The following is a 12,211-nucleotide window of genomic DNA, read 5'->3' on the forward strand; positions in this document are numbered from 1 at the left end:
CCAGAGAACTGGCACAGCACGAGAGAAGTCTTGGAGACGGAGGTGCGAGGTTCAGATTATGAGGGATGTTGGTCTTAGGTCATTTGTAGAACGGAGGGCACGTGTAGGGCGATAGGCAGAGATGAGAGAAGAGATATAAGGTGGTGCCGAACTGTGGAGAGCTTTGTGGGTGACAGCTATGAGTTTATATTGGACCCTGTAGCGAATGGGCAACCAGTGTAATGACTGGCACAAGATGGAGGCATCGGTGAAGCGGCTGGACAGAAATACGACCCTGGCTGCTGCATTCAGGACAGATTGGAGAGGAGAAAGTTTGGTAAGAGGGAGACCGATCAGAAGAGAGTTGCGGTAGTCCAGACGGGAGTGAATAAGAGCGACAGTAAGAGTTTTAGCAGTTTCAAAGGTGAGAAAAGGTCGGATTCTGGAGATGTTTTTAAGATGCAGGTGACAAGAGCGAGTGAGTGATCGGATATAGGGAGTAAAGGAAAGGTTAGTGTCGAATATGACCCCAAGGCAGCGAACGTGCTACTGGGAGTTATGGTTGAACCCTCCAAGGTAATTTCAATGTCAGGTAGAGTTGGGTTAGTAGAGGGGAGAAACACAAGAAGTTCAGTTTTGTAGAGATTCAGTTTAAGATAGAGGGAGGACATGATGTTAGAGACAGCGGACAGACAATTCTTAGTATTTTGTATTAGGGTAGGGGTGATGTCAGGTGAATAGGTGTCAGCATAGAGATGATACTGGAACCCAAATCTGCTGATTGTTAGTCCAATAGGGGCAGTGTATAGAGAGAAGAGGAGGGGGCATAGGACTGATCCCTGCGGGACACCGATAGTAAGGGGACGAGGAGAGGAAGAGGAGCCGGCAAAAGATACAGTGAAGGAGCGGTCAGAGATGTAGGAGGAGAACCAGGAGAGAACAGTTTCCTGGAGGCCTATAGAGCGGAGCATAGTGAGGAGGAGCTGGTGATCCACAGTGTCAAATGCGGCAGAGAGATCCAGGAGAATCAGCAGGGAGCAGTGACCTTTGGATTTAGCTGTTAGTAGATCATTAGAGACTTTAGTGAGGGTAGTTTCAGTGGAGTGTAAGGAGCGGAAACCAGATTGTAGAGGGTCGAGGAGAGAGTTATCTGAGAGATAGCGGATTAGATGGGAGTGGACCAAGCGTTCCAGGAGTTTAGAGATGTAAGGAAGGTTAGAGACAGGTCTGTAGTTAGCAGTGCAGTTCTGGTCCAGGGATGGCTTTTTAAGTAAAGGGGTTATGATGGCATGTTTAAATGAGGAGGGAAAGATACCTGAAGAAAGAGAGAGGTTAAATATTTTAGTCAGGTGAGTGGTGACCACCGGGGAGAGAGACTGCAGATGTGAAGGAATGGGGTCACTGTTGCAGGTCGGGAAGAAGTGAGGAGCTGGGTAACTTCTTCTTCTGTAACAGGCTCAAAGATGGCTAGTGAGCTTGAAGTGCGGCAGGGAAGGGGATCCAGGCACTGAGGAGATTGGACCAAAATGACCTGATGGATGTGGTTGATTTTTTCTAGGAAATAAGTGGCCAGATGCTCACCGCTGAGGTTGGTGGTGGGGGCCTGTGCATTAGGTTTCAGGAGGGAGTTTAAGGTTTCAAAAAGTCATTTTGGATTGTTGGACAGTGAAGTGATGAGGGGGGTGTTATAGCAGAAGATGAGGTCCCCCAAGTTCAAAGACCCCATCTATGCTATATAAGTCTGACGGTTACCTTAGGTCAAAAACAACAACTAAATGTTCCTTCCTTGTATCAATAGAAACTAACATGTCCTTGCTAGTCATCAGAATGTGTCTGATTAAATGTTTCAACACAAGCATAGGCATCACGAGAACAGAAACCAGTCTTTTTTTGCACAGCTAAATTGTATGATCGGACCATATATGGTAAATCTGTTTCTTCCTCCAGGGTGTATATAAACCCTATGCTTTGTAATAAAGTTAGAGTCTGTTGACGCATACTACCTGTCTTGTGTCTTATTCTCTCCGGGCCTGTATACTAAAGGATAGAAGAACCAGAAAGCAGTGACGACAGGGGTGAAGTAGGATTGTTTGGCCAGATGAAGGGCAGAGTTATAGGTTTTGAGCATGAATTTATAGTGGATGAAGTCCTCTGCTAAAAGAGATTTTCTCCACTGACGCTCAGCGCACCTTGAGCAACGCTGAAGAAAGCGTGTTTGCATTGCGTGCCAGGGCTGCCGTTGTCTGCGTTGGGTCTTTCTGCGTGTAGAAGGTGCTGCTTCATTTAGGGCGCTCTTCACTGTATTATTGTAGTGTGACAATGCCAAGTTTGGACAGAAGAGGGAGGAGATGGGGGCTGAAGATGTGTGGAGATTGTCCATAAGCTGCTGGGTATTAATGGTACGTGTATTCCTAGAAGTGTGGTAAGTGGGGGTGTCCCAGGTGAGGAGACAGTTCTTGACAGAGAAGGAAAGAAGGTTGTGGTCCGACAGCGGGAAAGGAGAGTTAGTAAAGTCATGCAGCGAGCAGAGACGGGAGAAAACCAGGTCCAGAGTATTCCCGTCTTCATGTGTAGGAGAATTAGTAACCTGTGAGAGGCCGAATGAGGAGGTTAGAGAAAGTAGATGAGAGGCAGATTGGGAGAGGGGATCATCGATGGGGATGTTAAAGTCTCCTGTGATGAGCGTGGGGATGTCACAGGATAGAAAGTGAAGAAGCCAGTTGGCAAAGTTATCCAGGAACTGGTGGGAGGAGCCTGGAGGGCGATACACAACTGCCACTCACAGTGAGAAGGGTTTGAAGAGTCTGATGGTGTGGACTTCAAAGGAAGGAAACATAAGTGAGGGAACTGGGGGGATGACCTGGAAAGCACATTGTGGTGAAAGGAGCAAACCAACACCTCCACCCTGTCTATTCTCAGGTCTGGCCGTAAGTGAAAATTTCAGCCCACCAAATGAGAGAGCAGCAGCTGCGGTGGTGTCTGAATGCTGGATCCAGATTTTTGTAATAGCCAGAAGGTTAAGGGAATTAGAGAGGAAAAAATCGTGAATGTAAGTTAGTTTGTTACACACAGACCGTGCGTTCCAGAGGGCACAATGAAAGCAATAGGAGAGGGCATGCACTGAATGTTACTAAGATTAGCAGGGTTTCTATATGCAGCTGGAGGAGAGTGGTGTATGCTAGTGCAGGGAGGCCCAGTGTTGGGGGAGATGTTGTCAGCGACTAGGAGGAGAAAAATGAGAAAGAGCAGGTGGTGCAATGATTTGTATGAACGTTTTGCGTGCTGTATGGAGGTAGTGGATGGTTTGGAGTGGGTGAGAAATATCAGTGGAGCCTCAGAGTTATACATGAGAGAGGGGAGAAGGGAGGGGTGGATATGGAGAGAGTGCACAGAATGTGTTAAAGGGAAGGCGAGATGTGAGAAAGCAGAAGTTAAAACAAGTAAGATAATAATCATCGTACCATTTAACTATATGCACCAAAGTCTAAAAAACAAATATCATCATTCACCCACAACACATTCTAATTCTCCTCTGTATATCATAAATTAGAAGGAAAAATTATTGACCTAATTTATATATTATTTATTTTACATTTTTCGCAATCTCCACTTTTAAATCTGTATCTGCCGCCTGCAGTCTATCAGCAGTCAACAAGATTAAATCCAGGGAACACTTATTAATCTGCTCGAATTGATCGCAGAAAGTCCCATCCTCTGAAAACAGAGTGGGGCGCAGATGGACTCGCAGTCCTCGCGATAGGCGTTTTTCTCCACAGTATTCCATTACAGTTGCAGCATGAAGTTCATAGGAGACTCACCTTTTGGATTCTTTTCCCAGTCACGTCTCCTGAATTCACTTGTGGATATTTTGAGAAAGTCCGAAGATATCGTTGTCTGAGACAAAATCCCAGGTGATAGAACAAGTGAGTGCTCCTAGGAGAGGAGGCGGTATTAAGAGAAGCCTTCTGGATATTGACTGTAAATCGTCTGTCTCCTAAAGGCCTGAATCTAGAGTATAATGTGAGTCCGTCAGTAGAGCTGGGGGACAAATGTCCCCTTTCTCTTCTTTCTTCTTGCAGACAGTACAGACACGGTGGTCTCGCTGGAGCGCAGATACCGCATTGTGCACTAACACATCTATGGTTATAGAAATGATCGGGGTCAGGAATGAAGTTGAGATTTGATGAAGGTTTTTTATGGATAGAGCAACATTGGATTCCGGGGAAGAAGCTTTCACATTACTATTTGTGGCTTCGGCTCTTATGTTGTGATAATGTTGGTATACTCATTGTTTTTCAGTATGTAGACAGTGATCAGGTCATAGAAGGGTTATGGGTTTAGAATTGCTTTCATTTGTCATTGGGTGAATATTTTAATATCTGAACGGACGACTAAATTATCAGCATTAGAACATTTTAATAAAAAATTTTAAAATTAAAAAAATAGGAGAAAAAAAAAAAAAATGAAAAATTCTCCAGACCCTGATCACAAGATGGCGCCGAGAACTCTGCACAACAACATGGAGAGGAGGAGATGGCGCGGGAGGATGCTGAGGCTGAGTCGCCCCCGGGAGAACCTGAGCCTACGTAAAGACAGGTATCTGTACAACTCCGCTCTGCTATACAAGACACAGACGTATCTCTTAGGCCGGGGTCCCACTAGTGTACGGTATGCGATGTGAGACCCCCCGATGCGATATGCTAATGACACTCGCTGCTGCTCTGCTGCGAGCGGGAGCCGAATGTCAGTGCTCCATGCTGTGATCCTCTCGCACGGCTGCGGAGGGGACGGGGAAATCACTATCTCCATCTCCTCTGCTGCTGGCATTGGCGGGAATCACACTGCACTCGGGTGGTATCTGAGTGCAGCGCGATGTTTCACACGCAGCTGTAGATTATATGGGTGCGTGCGATCCGATCGGAGCTGGAAAACAAAACGCCGCTGAGCAGAGAATCCGAGGATTACTGGGTACGGACGCAGTCTGGGCTTTTATCAGATTGAAGTGAGAGCGAGCCCTGACTGGGGAAACAGATGAACTTACTATAGATGTGGACCTGATGAGACTACTGGACTTACAGAACCTGCGGGAGCAGAGAAATCCTCATCACTGGAGAAAGCGGCCACTATGTGACGTCAGAGGGAGGAGGAGCCGGAGGAGCGACAGCGCCGGGATCATCTGCAGATCTGGGCGGGGCAATGACCCCTGAGGGGGAGGAGCTGCGGTGACGTCATCACTGTCACATGACCGCAGCCTCATCACAGCTCCTTCACCATTATAATAACTTTATAGTTTATAGAATCATTACAGTCTGTGAGGAAACACTGCGGAGCCAATCACCACCCGAAGCCCCGCCCCCTGATCACATGGACGTGACGTCAACTCACGTCCTTCACAGCTTCTCTCCAGAGCTCCGCCCCCTGATCACATGGCGGTGATGTCACCACAGGTCCTCCCGCTCTCAATGCAGCAGCTCCGTCCTGGTTGTGCGCAGCTCTTGCTCTCTGGTATCAGCCAGCAGCAGGTTTCCGCTTCCCGCCATTCCGGTGAGATTACAGGGAGGGTTTGTGGTGAATCTGTGAGAGGAGAGTGTGGGGTGAGATCAGAGCTGTTCCTGTGGAGGCTCCTGCTCCATGTGACTGCGGCTCCTCAGTGTTGTATGGGGGATGTGCAGCGGCTCCTCCTCACCTCACCGCCCCCGCTGGAGGTGGAGTTACCACGGTGACCGTCCCCCGCTGGAGATGGAGTTACCACGGTGACCGTCCCCCGCTGGAGGTGGAGTTACCACGGTGACCGTCCCCCGCTGGAGGTGGAGTTACCACGGTGACCGTCCCCTGCTGGAGGTGGAGTTACCACGGTGAGCGTCCCCCGCTGGAGGTGGAGTTACCACGGTGAGCGTCCCCCGCTGGAGGTGGAGTTACCACGGTGAGCGTCCCCCGCTGGAGGTGGAGTTACCACGGTGAGCGTCCCCCGCTGGAGGTGGAGTTACCACGGTGACCGCCCCCCCCTGCTGGAGGTGAAGTTACCACGGTGACCGCCCCCTGCTGGAGGTGGAGTTACCACGGTGACCGTCCCCTGTTGGAGCTGTAGTTACCACGGTGACCGTCCCCCTTTGGAGGTGTAGTTACCACGGTGACCGTCCTCCGCTGGCACTGTAGTTACCACGGTAACCTTCCCCCGCTGTAGGTGTAGTTACCACGGTGACAGTCCTCCGCTGGAGGTGTAGTTACCACGGTAACCGTCCCCCGCTAACACTGTAGTTACCACGGTGACTGTCCTCCGCTTGCGCTGTAGTTACCATGGTGACCGTCCTCCGCTGGCGGTGTAGTTATCACGGTGACCGTCCCCTGCTGGCGCTGTAGTTACCACGGTGACCGTCCTCTGCTGGCGGTGTAGTTACCACGGTGACCGTCCTCCTACGAGGCTGATAATGAGCGGTCAGATCGGTGGAGGAGGCCGCGGTGGAGTTTGTGTCTTTTCCTCCAGATTCTTCCTGATAAATGTCGGATATTTGGGGCAGAATTCAGTGATTGTCGTTATATCGTCCCCTGTGACCTCCATCTTCTCCTTTATCATGAAGACGCCGGCAGGACGAGATCCCTCCAGCTGATCCAGTGTTCATCCCTCCTTCTCCTGAATGACCCCGAGGATGGACGAGGACGAGACCACCAGAAGATTATTACACTTCACCCTGGAGATCATCTCCCTGCTGAGCGGAGAGGTAACTCCTCTACATTTCTATCAGCTTTATTGTGTTATGTAACAAGTCCGACATCAGGAAGAGGAAATCCAGAAGAGGAAGAGAAGGATTCTTTACTGTAAGAGCAGTGATTGTGTGCAGCTCTCTGCCAGGAGGAGTTGTCATGGGGATTCCCTATAAGAGCTGTAGAGGGGCCTGGATGTCTGTCCTGAGTGTAATAATATTCCAGGTTATGGCCCCAGATTACTGGAGACGGTTATTGATCCCGGGATTTCTACTGATTGTCAGATCTGGAGTCGGGAAGGAATTCTTCTCCCTAAGTGTCTCTCTCCATACACAGGATTACACAATAGTGAGGAAGACACCGGGGGAGGGTGTGACTCCCATCATCCATCTCCAGGAGTCAGGAGGGCGGAGCCCGGACCCCATCACAGAGCCTCCCCCGCACCCCCCGATACATGAGAGGAAGAGGAAGAAGATCCTAGAGCTCAGCAACAAGATGATTGACCTGCTGAGCGGAGAGGTGACTGCTGGGACATTATACAGGACAGCACTGGAGGATTCTGGGTGATGACCGGAGAGGTGACTGCTGGGACATTATACAGGACAGCACTGGAGGATTCTGGGTGATGACCGGAGAGGTGACTGCTGGGACATTATACAGGACAGCACAGGAGGATTCTGGGTGATGACCGGAGAGGTGACTTCTGGGACATTATACAGGACAGCACAGGAGGATTCTGGGTGATGAGCGGAGAGGTGACTGCTGGGACATTATACAGGACAGCACAGGAGGATTCTGGGTGATGACCGGAGAGGTGACTTCTGGGACATTATACAGGACAGCACTGGAGGATTCTGGGTGATGAGTGGAGAGGTGACTGCTGGGACATTATACAGGACAGCACTGGAGGATTCTGGGTGATGAGCGGAGAGGTGACTGCTGGGACATTATACAGGACAGCACTGGTGGATTCTGGGTGATCACCGGAGAGGTGACTGCTGCGACATTATACAGGACAGCACTGGAGGATTCTGGGTGATGACCGCAGAGGTGACTGCTGGGACATTATATAGGAGAGCACTGGAGGATTCTGGGTGATGACCGGAGAGGTGACTGCTGGGACATTATACAGGACAGCACTGGAGGATTCTGGGTGATGACCGGAGAGGTGACTGCTGGGACATTATACAGGACAGCACTGGAGGATTCTGGGTGATGACTGGAGAGGTGACTGCTGGGACATTATACAGCACAGCACTGGAGGATTCTGGGTGATGATCGGAGAGGTGACTGCTGGGACATTATATAGGAGAGCACTGGAAGATTCTGGGTGATGACCGGAGAGGTGACTGCTGGGACATTATACAGGACAGCACTGGAGGATTCTGGGTGATGACCGGAGAGGTGACTGCTGGGACATTATACAGGACAGCACTGGAGGATTCTGGGTGATGATCGGAGAGGTGACTGCTGGGACATTATATAGGAGAGCACTGGAGGATTCTTGGTGATGACCGGAGAGGTGACTGCTGGGACATTATACAGGACAGCACTGGAGGATTTTGGGTGATGACCGGAGAGGTGACTGCTGGGACATTATACAGGACAGCACTGGAGGATTCTGGGGGATGACCGGAGAGGTGACTGCTGGGACATTATACAGGACAGCACTGGAGGATTCTGGGTGATGAGCTTAGAGGTGACTGCTGGGACATTATACAGGACGGCACTGGAGGATTCTGGGTGATGACCGGAGAGGTGACTGCTGGGACATTATACAGGACAGCACTGGAGGATTCTGGGTGATGAGCGGAGAGGTGACTGCTGGGACATTATACAGGACGGCACTGGAGGATTCTGGGTGATGACCAGAGAGGTGACTGCTGGGACATTATACAGGACAGCACTGGAGGATTCTGGGTAATGACCAGAGAGGTGACTGTTGGGACATTATACAAGGCAGCACTGGAGGATTCTGGGTGATGAGCGGAGAGGTGACTGCTGGGACATTATACTGGACAGCACTGGAGGATTCTGGGTGATGAGCAGAGAGGTGACTGCTGGGACATTATACAGGACAGCACTGGAGGATTCTGGGTGATGAGCGGAGAGGTGACTGCTGGGACATTATACAGGACAGCACTGGAGGATTCTGGGTGATGACCGGAGAGGTGACTGCTGGGACATTATACAGGACAGCACTGGAGAATTCTGGGTGATGATCGGAGAGTTGACTGCTGGGACATTATATAGGAGAGCACTGGAGGATTCTTGGTGATGACCGGAGAGGTGACTGCCGGGACATTATACAGGACAGCACTGGAGGATTTTGGGTGATGACCGGAGAGGTGACTGCTGGGACATTATACAGGACAGCACTGGAGGATTCTGGGGGATGACCGGAGAGGTGACTGCTGGGACATTATACAGGACAGCACTGGAGGATTCTGGGTGATGAGCTTAGAGGTGACTGCTGGGACATTATACAGGACGGCACTGGAGGATTCTGGGTGATGACCGGAGAGGTGACTGCTGGGACATTATACAGGACAGCACTGGAGGATTCTGGGTGATGAGCGGAGAGGTGACTGCTGGGACATTATACAGGACGGCACTGGAGGATTCTGGGTGATGACCAGAGAGATGACTGCTGGGACATTATACAGGACAGCACTGGAGGATTCTGGGTAATGACCAGAGAGGTGACTGTTGGGACATTATACAGGACAGCACTGGAGGATTCTGGGTGATGAGCGGAGAGGTGACTGCTGGGACATTATACTGGACAGCACTGGAGGATTCTGGGTGATGAGCAGAGAGGTGACTGCTGGGACATTATACAGGACAGCACTGGAGGATTCTGGGTGATGAGCGGAGAGGTGACTGCTGGGACATTATACAGGACAGCACTGGAGGATTCTGGGTGATGAGTGGAGAGGTGACTGCTGGGACATTATACAGGATGGCACTGGAGGATTCTGGGTGATGAGCGGAGAGGTGACTGCTGGGACATTGTACAGGACAGCACTGGAGGATTCTGGGTGATGAGCGGAGAGGTGACTGCTGGGACATTATACAGGACAGCACTGGAGGATTCTGGGTGATGACTGGAGAGATGTCTGCTGGGACATTATACAGGACAGCACTGGAGGATTCTGGGTGATGAGCGGAGAGGTGACTGCTGGGACATTATACAGCACGGCACTGGAGGATTCTGGGTGATGACCGGAGAGGTGACTGCTGGGACATTATACAGGACAGCACTGGAGGATTCTGGGTGATGAGCGGAGAGGTGACTGCTGGGACATTATACAGGACAGCACTGGAGGATTCTGGGTGATGACTGGAGAGGTGACTGCTGGGACATTATACAGGACAGCACTGGAGGATTCTAGGTGATGAGCGGAGAGGTGATTGCTGGGACATTATACAGGGCAGCACTGGAGGATTCTGGGTGATGACGGTGTCGTTGTTGTCAGGTTCCTATAAGGTGTCAGGACGTCGCTGTCTATCTCTCCATGGAGGAGTGGGAGTATCTAGAAGGACACCAGGATCGGTACCAGGAGGTGATGATGGAGGAGCTCCGGCCTCTGACATCACCAGGTGAGAGGAGACTCTTGTTGGCTCCGGTGGATGTGATGACGTCTCTCGGCCTCGTCCTATAATAGATGATTTTTCTCCAGACTTGCTCTGGTTTTCTCTACATTTTCTCACAGCTTTCATTCCCTGATTATTCTCTTCTGATCTGTGAGTCGCGGTTTCTCCGCTGTCGTCTTCATCAGTCTTGAGTCTTCGTCCTCGGCGGCTTCTTTCTGAATCTTTCCCCTTTCTTAGAGCATCGGTCACATTTTGTCTGCAGATGTCCCAGCGCTTCTGTCCGTTCTCTCCTGTGAGATCTTTCGGTACCTGAGTCTGTCGTGGATTGTTACTCAGCAGAGTCGGGGTTAATTTACTGATGATTTTCCCCCTAATCCGCTGTCGCTCGTCCGTCCCTCAGAATCGGCTCAATGTCGTCATCAGTCGTGGTCGGGCGTCTGGCTCCTCCCTCTTGGCTGACACTTGTGTGACCTTCCTTGGTCTCCTCCGTTCATTCTTCTTCTTTGTGACAAATCACTTTCTCCGTACTGAGAACAAAGTCCTGGATAAATATCGGCACGGGACCGTCCCTCAGACCCCGAAACACGAGTCCTGATATAAAGATGGAGCGTGGTGGAGTCGATCCCCCCCCAGAGCCGGACATGGAGGCTCCAGCAGTTCTCGGCCCCCGCGTCTATTCACCACTCGCTCTGCCGGCGGAGAAGCACAGAACTTTCCGTACTGGAGGAGAAGGTCGATCACCGCGCACTCCTCTCTATAAGGGGAATGTGTCTCCTGGAGGAGAAGGTCGATCACCGCGCACTCCTCTCTATAGGGGGAATGTGTCTCCTGGAGGAGAAGGTCGGATCACCGCGCACTCCTCTCTATAGGGGGAAATGTGTCTCCTGGAGGAGAGCGGAGATTCTGAGTACAGAGAGTTATAGGCCATGCAATGCCCCATGGGAAATAAGATATGCAGAGAACGGGGTCTCTAGCGCCACCTACAGCAGTCAGCAATCCTAGGAGTCAATATCAATGTTTCAACCTCATCCTGTTGGGGAAAATTTCCAATTTTTTTTTCCTCTCCTTCCATCAGCCAGAACATTTTTATTTTCTATCCACAGATGTTTGAGGTTTTGTGTTTTTTTTGCAGGACAAATTGTGCATTTTACCATATAATGTGCTGAAATCAGGAAAAAAAAATCCAGCTGAGGTGAGACAGTTAAAAAAAAAAAAAAAAACCGCAATTCCACATTTATATTTTGTTTTTTGTTTCTCTGCGTTTATTGGGCGGTAAGAACGACCTTGTGGCGATTTTCCAGGTCAGAACAGGTACAGCGATTCCAAACTTCTGGGTTTGTTTTTTGAATATATTTTTTGGGTTAAAAAGATTCTGTGGCATCGGACCAGACAATCTCTCCTTGGCTCCCCGTGTGCATCAGTAAGCGCCCATGACCCCGGTGCCGGCTCTCTAGTTGTCCTTTCTACACATTGATAGGTACTAACCGCTGTGTACCGGGTGCTCCCCACAACACCGTCCTTCCGGGTGCGGAGACTTCATCCGTCAGCCGTACATGTGCCCTTTTTTCCTCCTTCAGAGACAAATGCAGAACTTTTCATCACTTGCTGCCTATTTTAGTGTTTATATCGAGGTGGATGCGGAGATTTATGTCTATTTAAAAAGGAATAAAAACGCATTAACTCGTGGTTTTTTTTGGCTCTCAAAATACAATCACTGGTAAATGGTCACCGTCCTTCCCCCAATCTCCATACAGTGAATTAGGACAGAAGAAACCAATGGATGGAAATGTGGAGCTTTCTCCAGCTCCTCTGTGGCTCCATCCCTGGTGGAGATGAAACTTGGAGAAGTTGTATTTCTTAGTACGGCTCCTTCATCTGACTGACGAGGGTCTTCTCTGTCCCTCTCCTCAGGGTCCTCATCCTCCGAGTCCAG

At 50.2% G+C, this 12,211-nt stretch overlaps 2 protein-coding genes across 2 annotated transcripts in view; both read left to right on the top strand.

Annotated features, from left to right (window-relative positions):
• Positions 1-12,211, top strand: part of LOC141272310 (gastrula zinc finger protein XlCGF66.1-like) — an 81,527-nt gene that overhangs the window by 16,645 nt on the left and 52,671 nt on the right. The gene's annotated exons all lie outside the window — the stretch shown is intronic.
• Positions 6,564-10,873, top strand: LOC141165195 (uncharacterized). Its single transcript, XM_073650830.1, has 4 exons — positions 6,564-6,698; positions 7,018-7,200; positions 10,161-10,316; positions 10,679-10,873. Exons 1-4 carry the CDS (start codon positions 6,615-6,617, stop codon positions 10,871-10,873), a joined length of 618 nt encoding a protein of 205 aa, XP_073506931.1. The 5' UTR covers positions 6,564-6,614.

The sequence above is a fragment of the Phyllobates terribilis genome, unplaced genomic scaffold, assembly GCF_046119375.1.
Source record: "Phyllobates terribilis strain yellow unplaced genomic scaffold, ASM4611937v1 Scaffold_1__5_contigs__length_1240528914, whole genome shotgun sequence".
Lineage (NCBI taxonomy): Eukaryota > Metazoa > Chordata > Amphibia > Anura > Dendrobatidae > Phyllobates > Phyllobates terribilis.

What these genes read in the sequence shown, in the direction of transcription:
- LOC141165195 (XM_073650830.1), top strand. Translation starts at nt 6,615, where the DNA reads ATGACCCCGAGGATGGACGAGGACGAGACCACCAGAAGATTATTACAC. An exon ending in TCTCCCTGCTGAGCGGAGAG is followed by an intron (nt 6,699 to 7,017) that starts GTAACTCCTCTA and finishes CTCCATACACAG; the next exon opens with GATTACACAATAGTGAGGAA. An exon ending in TTGACCTGCTGAGCGGAGAG is followed by an intron (nt 7,201 to 10,160) that starts GTGACTGCTGGG and finishes CGTTGTTGTCAG; the next exon opens with GTTCCTATAAGGTGTCAGGA.